Below are 20567 nucleotides of genomic sequence, written 5' to 3' on the forward strand. Positions count from 1 at the left end.
ACCAGCTCCCACGCTAACTTGCTGTGTGACCTTAAGCAAATGAGTTTACCTCTGTGAACCTCAGTTCTCTCATCTGTGTCTCATGGTGGTGTCCTAAGTGTGTTCTGGAGCCCCCATAGGTTTTGTCTAATCTCCTGAGACTCCTGGAGAAAGGTGGGGGAACAAGGATTGGGCCTGCAACCTGAGTAGCAGTCTTCCATGTGTTTTCTGGCTCCGCACCTCTGTGTGATGCCTCACTTGTGCAAAGTTTTCTGGGTCCTTAAAAAAAGTTTCTCAACCACCAGTGAGGTTGAAAGCCCTTTCGAGATCTAATATTTTTCAGAGCAGACCCTCATGGATCATCCTTTCTGCAGACAGACATGGATTGTAGACCAAGAGGTCACACCAGGCCCCACTGCCCTTTTTCAAGACAGCCCTGTGCCTTTCCATGCTCGGCGTTTCTTCCACTTCCGTGCTCTGCTATGATCCCACCCGTTCAATCCGCACATTCTCCTGGATGTTTTCTCTGATCCCCAAGGTCATGAAAAACCCATTCCTCCCTCCTCAGAATGCTTCCAGCCTTTTGTTATACCTCTGTCACATTTACTTTTGGAGTCATTTATCAGAATGTTTTATATCCTCTACCCGATCATAAGTCCTATAAGGGCAGAAGCTCACTCTGAAGATGTTTGTGTATGTAAATAGTGGGTGCTTAATCAATGTTCACTGAAGAGATGGCTGGATGGGACCACACAGCAGATTTTAGAGCCTCTGGGTAAATTTTTATACCCCTGGACAAACTCAGGAAAAAAAGATTTTTAAACTTACTGATAATTGATTGCCCCTCAGAATAAATAGGTTAATGTAAATATTTCTAAACAAATAAATGAATTAATAACCACAGAGCAAAACCTAATGCAGTAAATGCAACCCTGAGAAAGTGGATGCTTCCATATCGCTCTGATGACAACTCTGGGAATCTGAGGGCACCAGCTGAATTCACACAGCAGGAGGCACCTAAAGTGATTCCAAACTCTTTTTTTCAAGTTAGAGAGACAGGTTTGAATACCGACTCCTACTTGGTTGTTTCCTTAACCTCTAGGCCTCATTATTTTATTTATAAGACATAAATAGAAATAGCCATTAGAAAGAGAGAATTACTTTAAAGATTAATAAAATAAAGCATGTGATAATGCCCTGTGTCTGGCACACAGTGCATGCTCAATATAAACTAGTTGCTATTTAAAAACAAAACAGTTAAACCAATATAAATAAAAAAAAATGAATAGGGAGCAACTTCATAGCCCTAAATTGCATGCAACATGGTGGTTATCTTTAGAGGAAAATAACACGGGACTGAAGGTGTTCAGTGGCAGAATTTCAAACCACTAAGGATTATTTAAGCGACTCACATTCTCAGGCATGCCAGCATTATGAGGATCCCTAAATTTAATCTACAGATATTCTGAAATTTTTTAGTTCTTACTTGCAAAGTCCCCTGTGATCTGCCCTTACTCTTGTCACTTTCCTGGTCCCTCAGATGGCTCCGGTCACCCTGTCCTCCTCACAGCTCCTCTAATGTACCGACCATGTTCCCTCTGCAGGGTCTGCTCTTCCTCTGCACAGATACGGTGCCCCCAGCTATCCATGTGGCTAGATCCCTGCCTTTCTTCACATCACTGCTAACAGATCATCTCATCAAAGAGGCCTTCCCTGACATCCATTGACCATCACTGTCGTCATCGCCATCGCCATCACCATCACCATCACCATCACCATCTCCAACATCTTTGCCTTTCTCTGGTTGTCTTCACAACACCTGTCACCACCAGACATCTTATATCTTTATTTGTTTCCCTGGTTGTTGTCTTTCTCCCCCACCTCGACTATAGGTTCCATGACACTAGGGACTCTGGCTGCTCTATTCATTGTGCAACCCCATCACTGAACCATGCCTACCACGGAGACATGAAGTGTGCTCAACAGACAGTGATTAAGTAAAAGAATGAATGACTGCTAGCCTGAGTGGCACCATGGGAGGCTACCATTGCTCTGCTATTCATTTTTAAAAAGTTCCCCCTGGGAGCTATGGAACTACTCACGTGTCTGGGTCAAGAGTCTTACCCGGTTAACACAGAAGCAGGAGCAACGATCTGTCTGGAAACTGCATTAGTCAGATTGTTGATATTTACAATGAAAAACTTTACAGTTGGATTCTCAGCTCCTGCCTAGGAAAAAACAATCATAGCATTAGTATTGATAAGAAATATAATTTCACTATACAAAAATGTCTTCATTACAGCCATAAAATTATAACAATCAGACATATTCAAACAATTTAAGACTGATAAAATGAACTTAAGAGAAAGTCATAGAATGCAACCTTTTCATGTTCAGGCAGAAATATATATATATGACTTAAAGGCCTCAAATACTCCTGTTTACATAATAAGTATTCATCATTTACATATACTTCATGCAAACAAGAATAAATTTCTTAAAATAATTTCTGTTATTTTGCAAATATACCCCAATTCCAGAAGACAAGAAGTCTGCTGGCTGACCAGTAGGAAGAATTCCAGAGGTTCAGCCAAAGATACAGTCAACCAGGAAAATTAGTTTCCCCGAACCGAGAGCCAATAACATTAATTATGAAGCCATCATTTTCACCCCAAATTCAGGTTCAGCATGTTGGAGCTTTATAATAAATAGTATGAAAGAAATTCATAAAACCTTTTTATATATACACATAGATCATTGACTGACAAATTAGTTAGAAATAATATATTTTTAGTAAGAACATTTTATGCTTTGTTTGTTTTTTTGCCAGTTTCACTCATCAAAAAATAACATTTCACTGATAATATATCTCCATATTTAGACTATGATTTTTTTTTGTTTCTTTTAACTTCCTCTATCTTCCTAAAATGGCAGCTCTTCATCAAACAAATTGAGTGAGTTGGTAAAAAATATTCTTTTTTCCAATTGCATATAGCCGAAAAACACTATTAGATTTTCCTGTGGACAATACTGTGGCCATTATTATTATAATACCAGTAAAGAACTGTGGTTCCCTTCTAAATCCCCCTCTTCCTCAGCTTACACTGCTTAAGAAAGCTTTTCAATTTTTCATAAACATGCATCCCGAAGGGGGAGAACAGCCTTGAAAACCAAGACATGACACTATTATTCCAAATGTAGGATGTGTGAAATTTACATTAGTGCCAAATCTATAATAGAATCACTAAAACTAGTCATGTATCTGTTAATTAGTAATACAACCTGATATACGACCAAGCTTTTCAACTTCATCTAGGGCACATTCCAACTTCTACAAATGAGATGAGCTTGTGATTCAATTATAGCCTCTCTTTCCCTCCATTCAAACATTTTCAGTGCCCCTACCTCTTTCAAAAGCATTTTCCCCATCTTTTTCGGCTTGTCATTCCTCAAAGTTTTTGGAGAAATTACAAAACCTTAAATCACACTCTTTCCTGGGATAATAAAAATACTTTAAAATTGCCAGATGCTGTTGACTTCAGCAAGAGTAATCACAGCAAGCTGTTGAAGAGAGACTGACAATATTTTCATTAGCAGGAAAGGATTAAATGAAACCATTCTCTTCCCATCAAATCACAGAACCACTATATGAATAGGAGCACAGACCTTTGGATATGGAACATGCACAGTCTTTGGGTACTGCCGTGACTCATCAAAGTAGACGGAGAACTCAATAGGCGGGACTTCGGTGTCATTAAATTGGGCATATGCTAAAAAAGTGCCGTTCGGAGACCACCACAGAGCAGAGTAGGCACTGAAGACTTCCTCTGAAAAAGGACATAAATTGTTCTGTTACAAGAAGGAGCTGATAAATTGGCTTTGGCATTCAAAATATTGTTCTCATTAGCTTTAGTAATTACAGAAGAGTTCAACTAATGAACCACTTTGCATTTGCTGGGCTTCTAAAATCAGAGTAATATAAATGAATAAAAATAAAATCCTCAAGGATAGATCTGGATTATAAAAATAAATAACCCGTTGGACTGTTTTAGAATATTTTAGCACACAGTATTTAATACAAGTGCTACATGTTTTTCTTTATCTTATAATCCTCTAAATTTATGCCATAAAACATACTAAAAGTAAATTTCACACAAGGGCTGATTCTCCTTTCTAATTTTCAAACAGTCAACATGCCAGCATTCTCTCCCCAACTGGGTGGGTGGTATGTGGCTCCATGTTATTAAACCAATATGGTGCCCAGAGTTTACTACTCTTGGCACAAACAAGGTATGTGTGGGAAGGATAGATTTAGAATGGCAAGGAGCTCCATGAGACCCCTACTGAGAAATATCTCCTTTGCTTAGCCTAGAAACTGAAAACTCCCTTGGATTAACACTATCCTCTGGTGTTTAAACTGATGGGTGAGGAAAGAGGGTCATAGAGGGATGAAAAGGAAAAGAAAGGTTTTGCTTTACAGCATGCTGTTGGACTCATTCTCAATCTCTTGCAAAGGTAGCTCCTTCCTACATATATTATGAAGGCTATTCGTGGGACTTCCAACCTCTGGCTCTTAAAATGCCAGAACCTCTTTTACCAACTGGGAATGGAGGATTCAAATAGACTAGATGGAGACTCTTAGTCCTTTAGTCAGGTTTAATCCACAAATCTCATGTTCAGTGTGAGTGTAAAGGTAAAAACAAGAGCATAGGAACTCAAATCTTAGAATCAGGAAACCATCTATCCCAATCACTTTTCTGATTCTTGAGGTTTCCTATCAAGTTTCTTCTAAATGCTTGTTTTCAATAATAATGGGAGTAGTATTTATAGTAATAACAATAATAATGATAATACAATGTATTAATAATTATCATGATGAGCATCTGGCATTTAATGAGTGCTAACCATGCACCAGACATTGATAAGCAACTGACATCTGTTACTTCAGTTAGTCCTCATAGTAACTCACTGTGCAGACAAGCAAAGGGAGGCAGGAGGGCTTAAAGAGAATAAATAATTTGCCCAGGGTCACACAGATGATAATTGATAAAATCAAGAAGGAATCCAGACTATTTGGTGTGAGTCTATGCTTTTTCATCTCCGTGCTCTACAGTCCCTTCTTCCCTATGTTAGCATTTCTAGTAACAGAAAACCTTCTACTTGATAAGGCAGGCTGCTCCCCCTATATCATTTAGGTAGCAATTTAGAATTTACAAAACACTTATCTAATTTAGTCTTCACAAAGATCCCCAGGTGAGCCTATTCATAGCCCATTTTACAGAGAAAGCAACTAAAGCCAGAGGGATTGAGTGAACAGGGATAAGAACTAAGATGCAAACCTTGTGATTTTAAGTCAAGGGGGTTTCCCACTAAGAACTTCATGTACGGAGTTGATGTCTCACTCCTTGTGGCTTCTACTCATTAGTTCTAGTCTAAGATCAAGGTGCAGTTCCATAAAATGAATACAATGACAGCAGGGTTATGGTTTTTAAAATTTCTTATAGGTACAGGTAGCAGGTAGTGTTCTATGTTTTGAATTAGTGGTTATTTGGAATATAAAACATAATTTTCCATATTGATGATGTATTAAAACTATTCTTATACAACTAATTCTGGTTAAACTGAAAATTCTGAGAATGAAGGCACCATGTGTAGGGAGAATGACAAACAAAGGAAAGATTTCTAGCTCTTCATGATACAAAGCTGTCTGTGAGCACAGGTGTCTATGGCACCCCTTCCCCCCACATTCTGAACCTCCCTCTCCATCCTGTGATACCTTCCATCCCACCACTCTGACCTTATGTAATCCTTGCACTTAGTGTTCTCCCCCGAATAGGGCATTTAACTTACTCCTTGACAATTATTTGTTGGCATCTTTGTCTCCCTCTCTGTTCTGAATTCCCTGAGAGCAGCAGTTGAGTGGCATTTGTCTCTGTCTCTAGCACCTGGCACAGCACCTTGCAGATAGCTGGCTTTTAGTGTGAATTGCACTGAATTACCCACACCTCCAATGTCAACACTACAGCTTCGAGGGGGTAAGGAATGCTCCATCTTCCAAAATTATTTCTTTCACCAAATTTCTCATACTTTCTCTCACCAAAATTCTCATTTTTAGCTCTGGCTTAGGTAAACTACGTTCATACTCAAGAGTCAGAGTCGTATAATTAACTCATACTAGGAGATAAAGTATTCCCCAAAATAAAAGAGAAGTATACTTAAGATAAAATATTCTTTAAAAAAGAAGATATATTGACTAAAGGAAAGTAATAATCAATTTAAAAAATCATGAAATAAGACAAAGTAAAAACAGATATTGAGAGGTAAAGCTATTTGGGGACATGAGATGAGGCAGAGGGCACAAGTTCCAGAATGGAGGCTTCTCTGTGAATGTCCCTCCACAGTGTGGCACATGGACCTGTTTGGACATTGTAGCTTTGTTTGTCCTTTTACTTATGAACCTATAGATTCTCCAAATGTACTCCCTTTTGATCCCAGCAACAATTCATGGGTACAGTGGAGAGGGTGGATCTGATATATTGAGGTTAGGTTTGCTCTTTCCTAAGTAGAGATCATTTGTAAATATACAAACCCAATTGTAAGACTTTACCTGTAGGGACCAAAGTCTCATTTTTAGAAACATGTCCACCATGTTGGAACTGTGACGCCATTCTTTGTCTTTGAATGGCTTAGTCATAAAGAGGCAAAGTGAGATCTTTCTAGCTATTATTTACTTTAGAGAGGACTTTAGTGTTAGGGGTGTCCTTATCTTATAGATGCCCATCTGTTCGAGGATTAGTTGGGTCACGACTTTGGGAAGAGGCTTTATCTGGTTCATGTTGGGAATTTGGAGGCAGCGCTGTGCTGCCCATCAAGTGTTGAAGATGTTTTTCAATCACTAAGTGACCAGTGCTAGTAAATTTTATTGCATGTTTTAATCAAACACTTATTTTTGGGTCATGGGAATCTAGCTTTCTTTTAAAGTGATTTTTTTTTCTTTTGGTAAATACTGTTGTTTGTTTAATTAAACTTGACTTGAACTGGGTAACAACCAAAATTAAGTAATAAAGAAAAACTTTTTTTATAACCACTTAGAAGAAATAATAGAATGAAATAAAGAAGAGTCTTTAAGTATGAGGCAACTTTGTAAATGGTTGGAATAGTCTCAGAATGCCTTTTACCTTGGCAACTATAGACATGAAAAATGTTTTTCTAATATTTTCTAAGTTTCTAAAATGTTTTTCTAATATTTTAAAAAACTCTTTATACTAAAAGAGAAAATAATCTCTTTCCTCATTTTCTCTTCTGTTATTTGACCCGTTTATTTTCTTAAGCCTTTCTAATTACTTTTTTCTTTAAAATTAGAAAATTATGATTTGTCTAAGTTCAAATGAACACAAATCTTCTACTAAAGAGGCATTTTTCTTCTCCTCTACTCTTCCACCTCCAAACAGTATTTTGTCATCTTTTGTAATGTTGTAAGAGTACTTAGCTTTCCTTAGTAACTTCTGGGTTAGGTAAGTCTCTTAGAGAAACAGCTGATGTTAATCTGAAGGCTTTTATTCTCCACTAAGACAGAAAAGCTACCTATACAGAAAGGCCCATTGTGACAGTAGACTGAAGACAATGGAGCATTGAGAGACAATGAGGACATAAGCAGCACTAGCTACTGCAAAGAAATTCTTGTTCTATGAGATACCTGGTGTCTTGAGTGCTAAAAGAGATTTCATGACATTTTTAAAAATGCAACTTTTAAAAATGCCATCGAATTTCTCCCTCTTTAAAGAAATGCTTGGCTACTTTTAAAAACTTACATATTTTCTCATTTGAAAAGGCTTTAAAGTTTCTACCTTCATAAACCCAGTCGGTTATTCCATTACTTATTACGTTTTCTTTCCCAGTCCATGTGATCCTCTGACTTGATGAATTTGGCTCATTTTTAACATAAATATCATTGTTCCAAACATATGCCTAGAAGGATTGAAAATAATATTGATAAGTAATAACGTTATATTTTATCCAAAGTTTGAGAAAACATTTATCAATTATTTTATCCTAAAATAATATTGGTATGGAAGTGTAATGATTACCTTGAGTTATCTAATTTGAGTAAAATGAAGCCATTTATGCCCTCCCTCTTGTATTCTTAAATTATTAGTATGCAAGCTATAACCTAAAATAATCCTAAAAATACTCAATATTTAAAAAGAAGAAACTTACAGCTATTTGGATGCTAAAGTATATGAGACCTAGAAGACTGGTGACTTCTATAGAATAATGTGTGCTTTGCTTTTCTTCCTGGGGGAGGTGACTAAGGAGTACAGTTGCATGCTGGGAGGGAGAAGTTTAACTACAGATAAATATCCCGTCTTCCTGTTTAGATTCTTTTGGACTTCCAACATTCTCTTAGCACTATAGAACAAGAAGATATATCTATAGTGACACAGAGAAGGTCACAGAAAGCAGGCATATCTCCAAAACAAACAAACAAATAAATAAATAAATAAACCACAAACAATGAGAGCAACCCCCCCAAAACCCCTAATTACAACAGAAATTAGAATTTAAGAGCTTAATGTGCATTTTCTCAGTAAATAAACAATTCTCTAATAGTACTTCTGAAACTTTCAGGAATTGTATTTACTTTGTTAGACTAGTAAAATATTTTAGGCAATAATACTATATTTGATAGTAAAGTTTTGGCTTTTTAAATGTTTGTTCTGTATCAGGGTTTGTGGCTTCTGCATGTGAGAGACTTTATTATTCTGTATATGAGCCATTATTTTTCTGACAATAGGAGAGACTCACTAACCAATTTATGACCCTCTGGTGACCATGCGATGAACTGTGTGTTGTTTGGAATTCTCTCTTCTGTAATCAACTGCCTGGAAAAAAGATAAAGGAAACACTATCAAATGAATAAATCACAGTGGGGTTTCTTTTTTGAAAGAAACTATTATTGCACTAGAAAAGTATAAAAGATTTTATGAGGAAGTCACTGACCTTTTAGTTAAGTCATAAATGTCATATGAAGCTGTGTAGGAATGCCTCCATTTCTATAAAAGAAAATAGACATTTTAGGCTTCTGTGATTAATGATAGTTTCGCCACTTGCTATCGGAGCTCAAGATAAGAGACAAAGTAATGTAACATTGTATAATTCTCAAATTTTATCTTTTCTTATAATTCCATTTCTAGATTCTTAGATTTTTGGAATTAGAAAATATTTTGGAGACCACCTAGTACAAAGTCCTCTGGACTTTGTCTATAATCTAGCTTTGGCATCCATCACCTCTGCCAAGAAGCCTTCCCAGGACTACTGTGAGCTGACAGCCACTTCCTGTGCAAACGTTATTCCTAGCACTTATCACAGTATTTTAAGCTCACCTGTTTAAGAAGAATGTAAATTTTCACTTTTCAACCAACTTACTAGCAAAATATTTACAAGATCTAAAATTCTACTGCTAGTGGTACTGTGGAGAAATGTTTACTTTCTTACGTTGATTGTGAGAACATAAAGTGTTATAGATATTTTGAAAGCCACCTGGCAATATATATTAAAATTGAAATATATACATTAATATTAAAGAAAAGCACCTCAGATAGCTAAGAAATAAAAAAGAAAGAAAAGCAAGCCAAATCCAAAGAAATCAAAAGACCATAAATAATAAAGGTAAAAGCAGTAAAAATCAGAAAAAAACACAATAGGAATATATCAACAAATTAAAAAAATTGTTTTTAAAAAGATTAATAAAATTGCTAACATAAGAAGTGTGAATAAAAAAGGTATGAATGATTAATATCAGAAATGAAAAATAGAATACCACATCAGGCTCTACAGACATTAAAAGATTATAAGACACTATTACAAACATTTTTGGCCAATAAATTTTAAAAGTTAGAAAAAAAGAAAAATTCCTTGAAAAACAAGTGATCAAAAATGAGACAAGAAAAAATATAATTCTAAAGTAAAAAAGAAAAAAAAGGCTGAAGAGAAAAATACATGATTACATATTTATATTTATGAAAAATTATTTTTATATGTGGATGAAAATGTAAATTAAAAGAAATTACTTATCTATATATCTGTCTTCCCTACCATACTTCTAGTAGTAAGAAATTTTGTCATATTCACATTTAAATATCTAGATCTTGGTCTAGTACAAGCTACATAATACATGTTGAAGGAAGAAACCAAACAAAAGTAAAAGTCAGATTTTACCTATGAGGACGAAATAGATGAAATAAAGTAGCCCGAAGACCCAGTTAATAATGGCAGAGCTGAGACACAAGTTAAGGCTCCTAACCTTGAAGAATATTTCCTTCTTATCATTTATCATCTCCCTAACCTCTTATGTCAACAAATATTTATTAAGTCCCTACTTTTTACAAGTCGTATAGTCCTTTTTGAATGCTAGATTATTTTGACACATGCTATACTTGTTTCTGGGGAACCTCTGAGAATAATACTTGGTGTGGTACGGTTAATAATATTGAGAAATTTAAAAAGATGTGAGATCATTTTAGGTTGACAGATCCATCACAGGTTGTTAAAGGAGGCCAAACATGTTTGGTATGTTCACTTCATCTTTTAAAACTGACTCATCAACTTATTTTGTTTATAAACATTGGCAACTATCCTTCCTGACACATTACTGGATAAGACAGGCTCTCTCTCCTCGAGGAGCTCTTAGTTAAATGGGGCATATGAACAAGTAAATTCAGGAAAAGAATCACAAGACATATGATAGAGGTGAGTGGGGTGAAGCAGGCATTATAAATTAGGCCTTGGGGAGGGAAAAAGCCTTATGTAAAAGGTGATTCTTGGGCTGAGTTTCAGTGACAGAGCACTTCCACAAAGAGAAGAGTTAAAGAAAAAAAAAGCATCATAGCAGAGAAAAATTGAAGTACAAAGATAGGAAAGATCATTTTAATAGCACAGCTTTGGAGTCTTATAACCTGGATTCAAGTCTTGCTATAGACTTAATGTTTGTGCCTCCCATCCCAAAATTTTATGTTGAAGTCTTATCCCACAATATGATGATATTTGGTGGTGGGGCTTTTGGGAGATGACTAGGTCATGAGGGTAGAGTCCTCATGAATGGGATTAGTTCCCTCAAAAAAGAGGCTCCAGAGAAATTCCTTGCCTCTTCCACCATGTGAGGACACAGAGAGAGGATGGCCAACTATGATCCAGGAGGCAGGGCTTCACCAGATGTTAAATCTGCTAGCACCTTGATTTTGGACTTCTCACCCTCCAGAACTGTGAGAACTAAATTTCTATTGTTAAGCCACCCTGCCTACGGTAATCTGTTATGGCAGCCCAAATGGACTAAGACAAGTCTCCAATGTGTAACAGCAGGCGAGATTCTTTCTAAGCTTCATTTTCTTTTCTTTAGAAAAATGGGGATAATGACAGCAACAATCTCAGGTGCATGAGGATGTGCATAAAATGCTTAGTAGGGCTCCTGGAACATTGTCAACATGTGATAGATGATGCAACTATTTCTATCTCTAGAGCATTAGGCAATGAGTAAAGATGCTAGAACATCCATACCAGTCTGTATAGCACTTATTTATTTATGTATTCACTCAGTTACTTGTTTTTTGTAGCCACTTAGAAGTAATAATTATATCTTAAAAATAACTTAGAAATAATAACTGATCTTTCTGGAAGCACTAACTGAGTCATGGAGAAGTCATGGAGTATGATCTAAAGACCTCCAAGGAAATGGCACAAAATTAGACTTTGTTCTTGTTGTTGTTCTGGATAGGGCTTTTGAGCATTGATTAGTCAACATACTTATGCTGCACAGAAAATTCTATTGGATTCTCTGGGAAGTAAAATAGAAGATACAGTTTTCTACTTTCAATAATCTTATAATTTACTGCTTTGCAATAAAATATATGAAGAAAGTAAAATAAGCTAATGTGATAGAGAGTAAATGGTGGAGTGTGAGGGAACAGAGTAGCAGGGGCCAATGTTAGATAAAGTGATTCAAGCAAGTCTGGACCTTAATTACTAAAAAGGGAGAGCCATATGACTGAGGGAAAAAGGTACCAGGAGGAAGCAATAGCAAATGCTTTCGCCCTTAAATGGGAATAAAAGTGATACTTGATTAAAATAAAGAGCAGTACATTTAAAATTCTTAACTTTGGATGATTGTGTCACCTGGAAGCCATTAAATCTACCCATAGCTATGCTGAGTTAGTGTAGGGGTGGGTAGACTGCAGACATCTGTGTTTTTATAAACCTCTCCAGGTCATTCTAAAAGGCACACAAAAGTGGGTAGCACTGGGCAAGCATGGTGAATGAAGAGGGTGGTAGGAGGTGAATTCAGAGGGACAGAATGGGGTCCAATCACTCAGGCTTCTGAAGATGCTACGGTTAGAATTTGTGTTTTATTCTGAAGCCAATGATGGTGAGGATTTAAGTTTAGGCATGACGTAATCTAATTCAGGTTTCAAAAGGAGCTCTTTCAATACTTCCTGATAAGAATGGATGGCAGGAGGAAGGGGACAGACTGGAAACAGCAAAAGCAGTTAAATACACATGTAAACTCCAGTGACACAACAAATACAAATTACCAATGATAACTGTCCAGCCAAGGTCCACCAGTGAACTACATCCATTAGTACACATTAAATGGCACTTGTTGAACTGGGCTAAATACAAAATTGAGCTGGCATTTCCTTTTCTGTTTCTACCTTAACCTCACAGTCTTTATATGTTAATCTTGAACATGGACAACCATTATTTGGTGGTTCTCAGCCCTGGCTGCTAATTAAAATAATCTACATATTGAAAAAAATAATAGTGATGCTGGTTTCACACTGGACACTTCAGCTTATTGATCTGAGGATTAGACCTGGACACTGGGAAGTTTTAAAAACTGCTCAAGTGATTTTAATCTATAGATTAATTCAGTAGTAAAAACCACTGAATTCAACCAATAATAACCCATTAATTGGGAACAGATATGTTAAAGTTATCATAGGATTCTGATTAGCTTATAGTTGATAAGGTTAGCAGAACACAGTCATTGAGTACCTAAAAAATGGAGCCCAGCACAGTGAATCCAGGGTAAATACTGTGATTGGGAGTCACCATTCCCAAGTGGGAAATGGAATATGGAATGGTTTGCTTGGCTTGAGTATAGCGGTGTTGGTATGTGAGATAAGGTCACTTGGTATTTATTATTTATTTTAGGGAAAAGAAAAGGCAGAGGTGGGGATCCTTAGCTTTACAATTTCTTCTCAATGCAGAATATCTCCACAGGTTTTTAATCTTTTTCTACATGTCTCAAAACTTCCTATACTTGACAACTGTTGTCAAATCCATGACTAACAAAAAAGCTGCAGTTAAAGTTTCTGGTGATTTACAGCCATCCTAAACATGAAGAGGATATGTGATTAAACTAAAACCTTCCCTAAATGTGTAAGAACTTGATGTTAGGCTGAGTGACTGGAGGAAGCTGAGTGCTCTTGCAGGGTGCTGCTGACCGGTGCTGAGGCTCCCCTCTGATGGTTTGTATGTTATGGGACCTATGGCTGGGAAGTGGTCTGGGTCACCTTGCAGAGTCTGTTCTGGAGGATGAGAAGTTTAACTCTTTAAAGCAAATATTTACTGAGAGTTTTACTATATGTAAAACTGAGACAAAGGAAATAAGGTATTATATTACTGGATATACAAGTCAAACATGTAAACTTACTTTTAAATTATTAGTTCTATTTTATTACATTATTTTTTTTAGTATTTATACTATAATATCACGTACATTTTAGTATTTGAGAACACTAAAAATAAGCTTCTTTTAAAACATTTAATAAATTTTTATGAATGAAAATGACTATTTCTCCTTTTAATGTTGAATTAATGAGTTTGAGTGCCTGTTACATTACTTAGGTGTCAATCTTCAATATTCATATCCTTAAAATCAGTTATAAAATATCATAAGATTCTTTAAAGGTCATGTAAGAAAGCTTTTCTTTTACCTTCACATAGTTGTACTCTAAGAGAATAAACTGTCTATCAGGAGATACTGAATAATCATTTACGGAATGTCCAAATTTATCCTGTCAATCAAGAAGAAAATAAAAACAATTAGACAATCCCATTTAACTGCCATCACTGAGTACTTACTATGTAGAGGGTACAGTTCTAGACCTGTGGATTGTGTCTTGGGTGCTCCCAGTCTAAGAGAGATGGCACTTTCCCTTACACAAATGACCATGATGTAAGGTAGATGGTGATCAGGATTAGAGAACCAGAGAGGAAAGGATTAATTCTAACCAAGAAAAGATGGCTGTGAGGGTGGAGATCAGAAACAGAGAGAGAACTTTCTCAGTAGGAGGAACAGCATGAGCAAAAACCCAGATGTGGGAGAGTGCATGCATATTTAGAGACTGTCTAAAGGTTAGGTATAACCTGAATACCAGATAGGGTATATCAGACAAAGTATAAAGTGAGAGGACATAAAATTAGAAAAATAGCTGGGAACTAAATATAAGAAGTGGAACTATGAACTATTTTTATTTGCATATAGACGTGATAGAATCTATCTGTTTTTTACAAAGATGCTCTGGTGACACAATGACTGAGATGAGATGAGAGGGGTCGTATTACCCCTGGACTTGGGCAATGTAGTGGTCTGGTATACAGAATGGAGATGGGAACACAAATTAGAATACTCAGTGACAGAAGATTAAACAAGGCCTTGAACCAGGACTGTACAGTGGGAATGAAATCTGAGAGACACTTGACATTACAGAGGGAGAATCGGTAAGGTTTGCTGAGTAGCTTAATATGGGGATGACAGAGAAATCAAGGAGGATTGTGAGGTCTCTAGTTTAAGTGACTTGGAGGAGAGCACTATTTACGAAGATTGGGAAACTCAGGAAGAAGAACAGGTTGCTTTCAGTTTGCTAGCAATGTAAAGAGGAAATAACTAGTTTAGCTTGGGATACTGAGTTAAAAATGTCCACAGATTATCTTTGTGCCGAAGCAAGCAAACTATGGGAAATGGAGGTTTAGATCTTGGGAGGAAGTTAGTGTTTAAAAACTGTACTTGAGAATCAAAGCCAGAAAGGAGAGTGTTGAAGGTGTCAAAGTGCTTGGAACTCACTGAAAGAGAGCATGCAAAGTGAGGAGAGAGGCCAGCAAATGAAGACAGAGCCCCGGAGACACTTACATTTAGGAGCATGGGCAGAGGAGGAGGAATCATCAAAGGAGGCTAAAAAGTAGCCAAGGCAGGGAACATTCCAAGAAGGAGAGAAAGATCCACTGTGCCATATGCTGCAGAGAGAGTCCAACAGCATGAAACGATAGTACTCAGGATTTGAAAGGTTATGAAAAAAAAATCCCCAGAATTTCCTTAGAGTATGAATTAGTTATGTGATTAAACATACAAATGTACTGTTCTCCAAGAAAGTGGAACTGTTTCCATATTCGGCATTGAATAGCAAGATATTATTTTCTTGTTTGTAGAGATATTCGTGGTCTAAAGAGAGAAAACGGCCAGATCAATACTTCTAGTTGCTATTAAACATCTTCATGAGCTAAAAATTATGCAATAAAAAATTTAAGATTTAAGTTTGTGCAAGTACTAAATAAGCATTTCTAAGCTGAAAAAACGTTGTTATAAATATTACTCTAGTATGCATTCACTATTGTCAAGGTTTCAATTCACATTTAACTTTTTATAGTACATATAAAAGAAATATTAGATTTCTTTCTGTCTTAAGTCCCTTTACACCCTTAGGTAGAAAAAGATACTCTCCTTTATGGTTTAAAAAAACAAGGATATCTTCTCAGTGCCATAAAAATGTCCCACAATCAAACTAGAATGAATATAAGAATAAAAATGTGCCCCCTCGCCAAAAAGTTCTTACCTGAAATCCATCTCAAGGTGTAGAACTTTGTTCTCAAAGTATTTTTTAAATAATCAGTTAGCGTGTAGGTTCTGCGACTGTCAGCTGTAGCATCATCTGCTGGTTGAAAAAAAGAACCAAATGTTCAGTGAGATGGAATACCTAAGTTTTGCATAAAATAAACAAATGGATATCTACAATCTACACTGGTCGCAAGATACAGAAATAAACCCACAAAATGCAAAACACGTTTTGAAAGATTTTGAACTGGGTGGATGGAGTAAAAATGCATTTAACCATTAAAGCATATCTGTGAGTATGTATTTTACTGTTATATTAGTGCTATATTAGTGACCTTCATTACAAAGGTCTAGGTCATCAATATCTAGTGAAAATATAATGTGAGTACATTTTCTAGTAGCTATATTTAAAAATTTTAAAGATGAACTCAATTTTAATAGCACATTTTATTTAGCCCAATATATTCAAAACATCATCATTTCAATGTGTAATCGATATTTAAATGCTATTACTGAGATCTTTCATCTTAATTTTTTTATACTAAAACTTTAAAGTCCGGTATGTAGTTTATGATTACAGCATATACCAATTCGATTAGGAACAGTCCAAGTCAATAGTTATATGTGGCCATGTACTAGACAACAGGAGACTAAACTATGATTTCTTGTGGTCCTGGGGTCCTCTTCCAAGCCCTCTCGCAATGCATAGAACTTTAAAACATGCCAATCACTCAATTCAAGGATCTTTGTTTTGTGGTCGCTTTTCCTTTACTTGGTGGAAGTTTTCATGAAAACTTTTCCTTCGATTCTGTGACACTTCAGTTCTCCTCTTAACTCTCTGACTATTATTTTCCATCTTCTACATCGACTATTTTTCTCCATTGACCTCAAAGGCAAGAAATGCTTTGGTACTCAGCCTTCATTCAGCTTTCTGCTCTTCTCTCTATATATTATTCTTTCCAGAGAATTCTAGAGAATGTGACTTCCTGGGTTTCAGTCATATTTTTTTTTGTTTAAATTAAATGGCAAAATCTGTATTTATTAGCCTATACACATTTCCAGTGCTGTGTTGGGTCTTAGTTGACTTGGCTCACACTAATCCTATACTTACCTGGTCTAAAATGATTATCTTCCTTCCCAAACTAGTTTTTTCTAGGGGATTTGTGTCATTTTATATTCTTTTACTGGTGACCCAAATTCAAAGTCTGAAAATCATTTTCGATGCCTCCCTCTCTTTTACTATTTTCTCTATCCAATCAACCCCATTGATTCTTCCTGTGAAATCTTTTTCCAGGTATCCCTGACATCAAGTTCTTTCCAATCCATTTCCTCTACTGTAACACCATTTGAATAATTTTTCTAAAATTCCACTTTCAACCTGGCGATTTCTTCCCCAAAGCTTTCAATGATTCCCCATTGCCTACAGAAGATTCAAACTCTTTAGTGAACCCAGTAGATCTTCTTAAACTTTCCCACCTGTATTCCTTATCCTAAGCTACTTCTTGCAGTATCTTCAATGGCTTCCCTGGCTGTCATATCAGTCACCCTCCAACCCCCACCTCTTTGATGAACACTTCAATTCTTCATCCTCTGACTTTTGCCCCCACACTACTCATTTGGCTCTTGTCACAATGACTTGTGTTGATAACTATTTTTCTATACCTACCTGCCTACCTGTGTAGTCTACACAGCTAGGCCATGCAGAGCCTTTTGTTGTTGTTGTTATTGTTGTTTTCCCATCAACTTTAGCATATAGCAGCACAGTTCTCTGCCATAGGAGGCCCACACAAAAAGGTTTCGTTGATTGATGTAATTTATTTTCCAACAAGCATAGTCAAGCTGATGTGATTCCTCTTTCCCAAACTCAGATCCTCCACTGATGACAAACAACTTAAAGGCTTTTTCCAAATTCTCTACTTATTCCACATGCACACAAACCCACACTCACAAAATCAGCCACCGTCATTCCAATAACTGCAGTTCTTACTCTTTGAGGATTGAAAAGCCAGCAGCGCCTTCTCTTGTTAATTTTTTTACAGTCTGTGAAAAGGCGATTCTCTTACAAGAAATTCTTTTTCAATATATGTTCTTAAGATTTTATTTCTTTGGATCTTATGTGATAACACAACCTTGTTTCTACTTATAAAACCTTCAGTTTCAATAGATAAAATTCTACATTTCACTTTATTACTTTATTGATTTTGTGTAAACCTAGTTTGTTAAGAAGTTTAAAATTTTTTTCTTCTTTTTTTTTTTTCCCAATTCATGACAGCATTTCACCACTGAAAGTTAGTAAGATGTTTGTGTTTGTAAGCAGAAATTTAGGAAGTGAGTAAAACCAGGACTTGGATTTGTCATTATTTAAACAAGAGTGAAGCCTTGTGCTACAGAAAATATTATTTGAAACTCATACTGGACTACAAGACTCCAAATCTAAATTTGTTCACTAAATGCTGTCAGTTGTTAGTATTCATCCAATTATTCTTTCATATACTAAATAGTTCTAAAGCAAACACTCTTGGAAAAATACTGTTGAGAATATATACCCTACTTCCAAGAGCTCTTAGTCTAAAATGTACATAAAACACATCCATAGATTCAAAGGATAATAATAAGAGATATTCACATATTTGCTGATGTAGATGTCTAGATAGACTTATAGATAGAGATAGGACAATTTATACACACACATGTATTGCAATAAATGGAATGTTTGTGTCCCCTCACTCCCGAATCCCTATGTTGAAATCCTAATCCTCAATATGATGGTATTAGGAGATGGGGCCTTTGGGAGGTGATTAGGTCAAGAGGGTGGAGCCCTCATGAATGGGATTAGTGCCCTTAGAAAATTAAGTCCAGAGAGCTTTCTTACCATAGCTCCACTGAAACAGGCTCTTGCCAGATACCAGATACTGAATCTGCTGGTGCCTTAGACTTCCCAGCCTCTATAACTATGAAAAGTAAATGTTTGTTGTTTAAGCCACGCAGTCCATGATAATTTGTTATAGCAGCCTGACTGACTATGATAGACATATATGATAGACATATCAGCACAGAACATTTATCACTGACTCTTGATTTTGCAAGAAAGGAAGAAACAAAGTACTGCAATAGATTATATTCAGTGTTATCTCATTTAAATGCTATCTCGCATAGGGTATTTTCCCAGGTTTTTCTAAATAACACACTTATATCTGGAGTATTAAAATAATTGAGGCAAAATTCCCTGTAATGTCACCTGCTGCCCAGAGTGCTACTCTTCACATTCATAATGGGTTCCTCACTGAATATTTAGCTCTCCTGCCCTCCTTAGACAATGCTGGGCTCATTTTCTCTTCAGGCCATAGCTTTTCTAAAGCTATCATCTCTACTATACTTAGTCTCCTTTCACTCACAATGGGCCCAGTATGATTTTGATCCATCTGCTGATATCCTAGATATTAACATTGATGCCACACTCTTGCTATGGCCCAGGACATCCAGACGAGGCCCAGGCCACCCCTGTCTTGCGTGAGGTTCACTCAGCTCCTTTACAATGATGCTGCAAGTCGGCTTCCACATCCTGGTTACCCAGTCCCAGAACAGCCCTGCTAAATTGGAGCAAGTAGAGCAACAAATGTTCCTTGTTTTTTGCCTTGCCATTTGATAAGCGGAGCACATTGGAAGACACTTTTGAAACATCTAGATAAGCAAGTTCTGTGAGATGTGAGTGCCAAGTCCAGGTTTTGACCTTTAGCTAGTTCATATTTTGCTGCCAACTTACAACCTATTCTGTCAAACACTTAGAGGACACACTCTTTTTCCTATTGACTTGTTCACAGACAGGGCACTGCTGCGGTGACAGATGAAGGTCTTTGGCTGCTTATGTGGTTTTCCTGGTGGGCCTGGGACATGTCGTTCATTTGACTTATCAGTTCAAAGCACTGCTCGCCAAGTAAAGCAGTTAATCATATGTTACCAATCAGCATACACAGAAACTCTCAGATTCACGTCTTCTTTAATTTAAAAATCAAAAAAGGTTAATAACTTTATTCTTTGATGAGAGCAGCTATTAGGTTGAACCGTATGGAAATGCCATTTCTATCAGTCAAAAATGGTAGCATAGCAGCTTCTAAAATAGTTCAACCTAAGAATGAATTCTCATAAACGTATGTGGTAGCTTAATGGATTCTTGCTGTGAGATCAAAATCATTTCTGAGTACAAGTAATTCCAGAATGGTAAGATGCAAATAAGAGAGTAGTGTAGGTCCATAGAATATTCTTGCTTTGACCAATTATTACTTTATGATTATAGGATATTTTGAATATTTTATACTCATTAATAATAAACTTTTTTGGTCTGTATTAAGCTATGATATATAATATTTCTACTTCACAAATGTACACTGTTTTAGTAAATAAATGGCTAATGAAATTTAACTAAAAAGGAATGTGCTCTTTGCAGCTCATAAACTTATAAAGTTGTTAAACACAGGAAAAAGATATCTGGTTATAAATTTCTTGTGTTCCATATGGTAATCAGTTAACATTTTATATATATGCTAGGGAAATAAAATGAGCGTTACTTTAGAATTTGCTCTAGCAAAATAGTAGCCTTGACATAGGGACAGTGGAAGAAAAATCAAGAAGGCAGAAGGAGAAACTGACTAGAAGTTTCCTCATACCCTGTGTTATTCAGCAGCATATGCACGCTACCAGCAAC

General features: G+C 36.3%; 1 protein-coding gene across 4 annotated transcripts in view; it reads right to left on the minus strand.

The window, feature by feature from the left end:
• DPP4 (dipeptidyl peptidase 4) overlaps positions 1-20567 on the minus strand; it is a 74025-nt gene that overhangs the window by 38984 nt on the left and 14474 nt on the right. For 2 of the 4 annotated variants that reach the window (XM_039855672.1, XM_039855670.1), the window contains 8 exons: positions 15867-15962; positions 15384-15475; positions 13971-14051; positions 8980-9032; positions 8789-8861; positions 7827-7947; positions 3646-3806; positions 2104-2207 (listed from right to left, as the gene is read on the minus strand). In XM_039855672.1, the coding sequence (XP_039711606.1) occupies positions 2104-2207; positions 3646-3806; positions 7827-7947; positions 8789-8861; positions 8980-9032; positions 13971-14051; positions 15384-15475; positions 15867-15962 (781 nt within the window). Of the gene's footprint in view, positions 1-2103; positions 2208-3645; positions 3807-7826; positions 7948-8788; positions 8862-8979; positions 9033-13970; positions 14052-15383; positions 15476-15866; positions 15966-20567 lie in introns of all 4 variants that reach the window. The other 2 variants (XM_039855671.1, XM_039855669.1) reach the window with 1 other exon arrangement.

This window comes from Pteropus medius, unplaced genomic scaffold, assembly GCF_902729225.1.
Source record: "Pteropus medius unplaced genomic scaffold, Ma_sr-lr_union100, whole genome shotgun sequence".
In the NCBI taxonomy this organism is placed as follows: Eukaryota; Metazoa; Chordata; class Mammalia; order Chiroptera; family Pteropodidae; genus Pteropus; species Pteropus medius.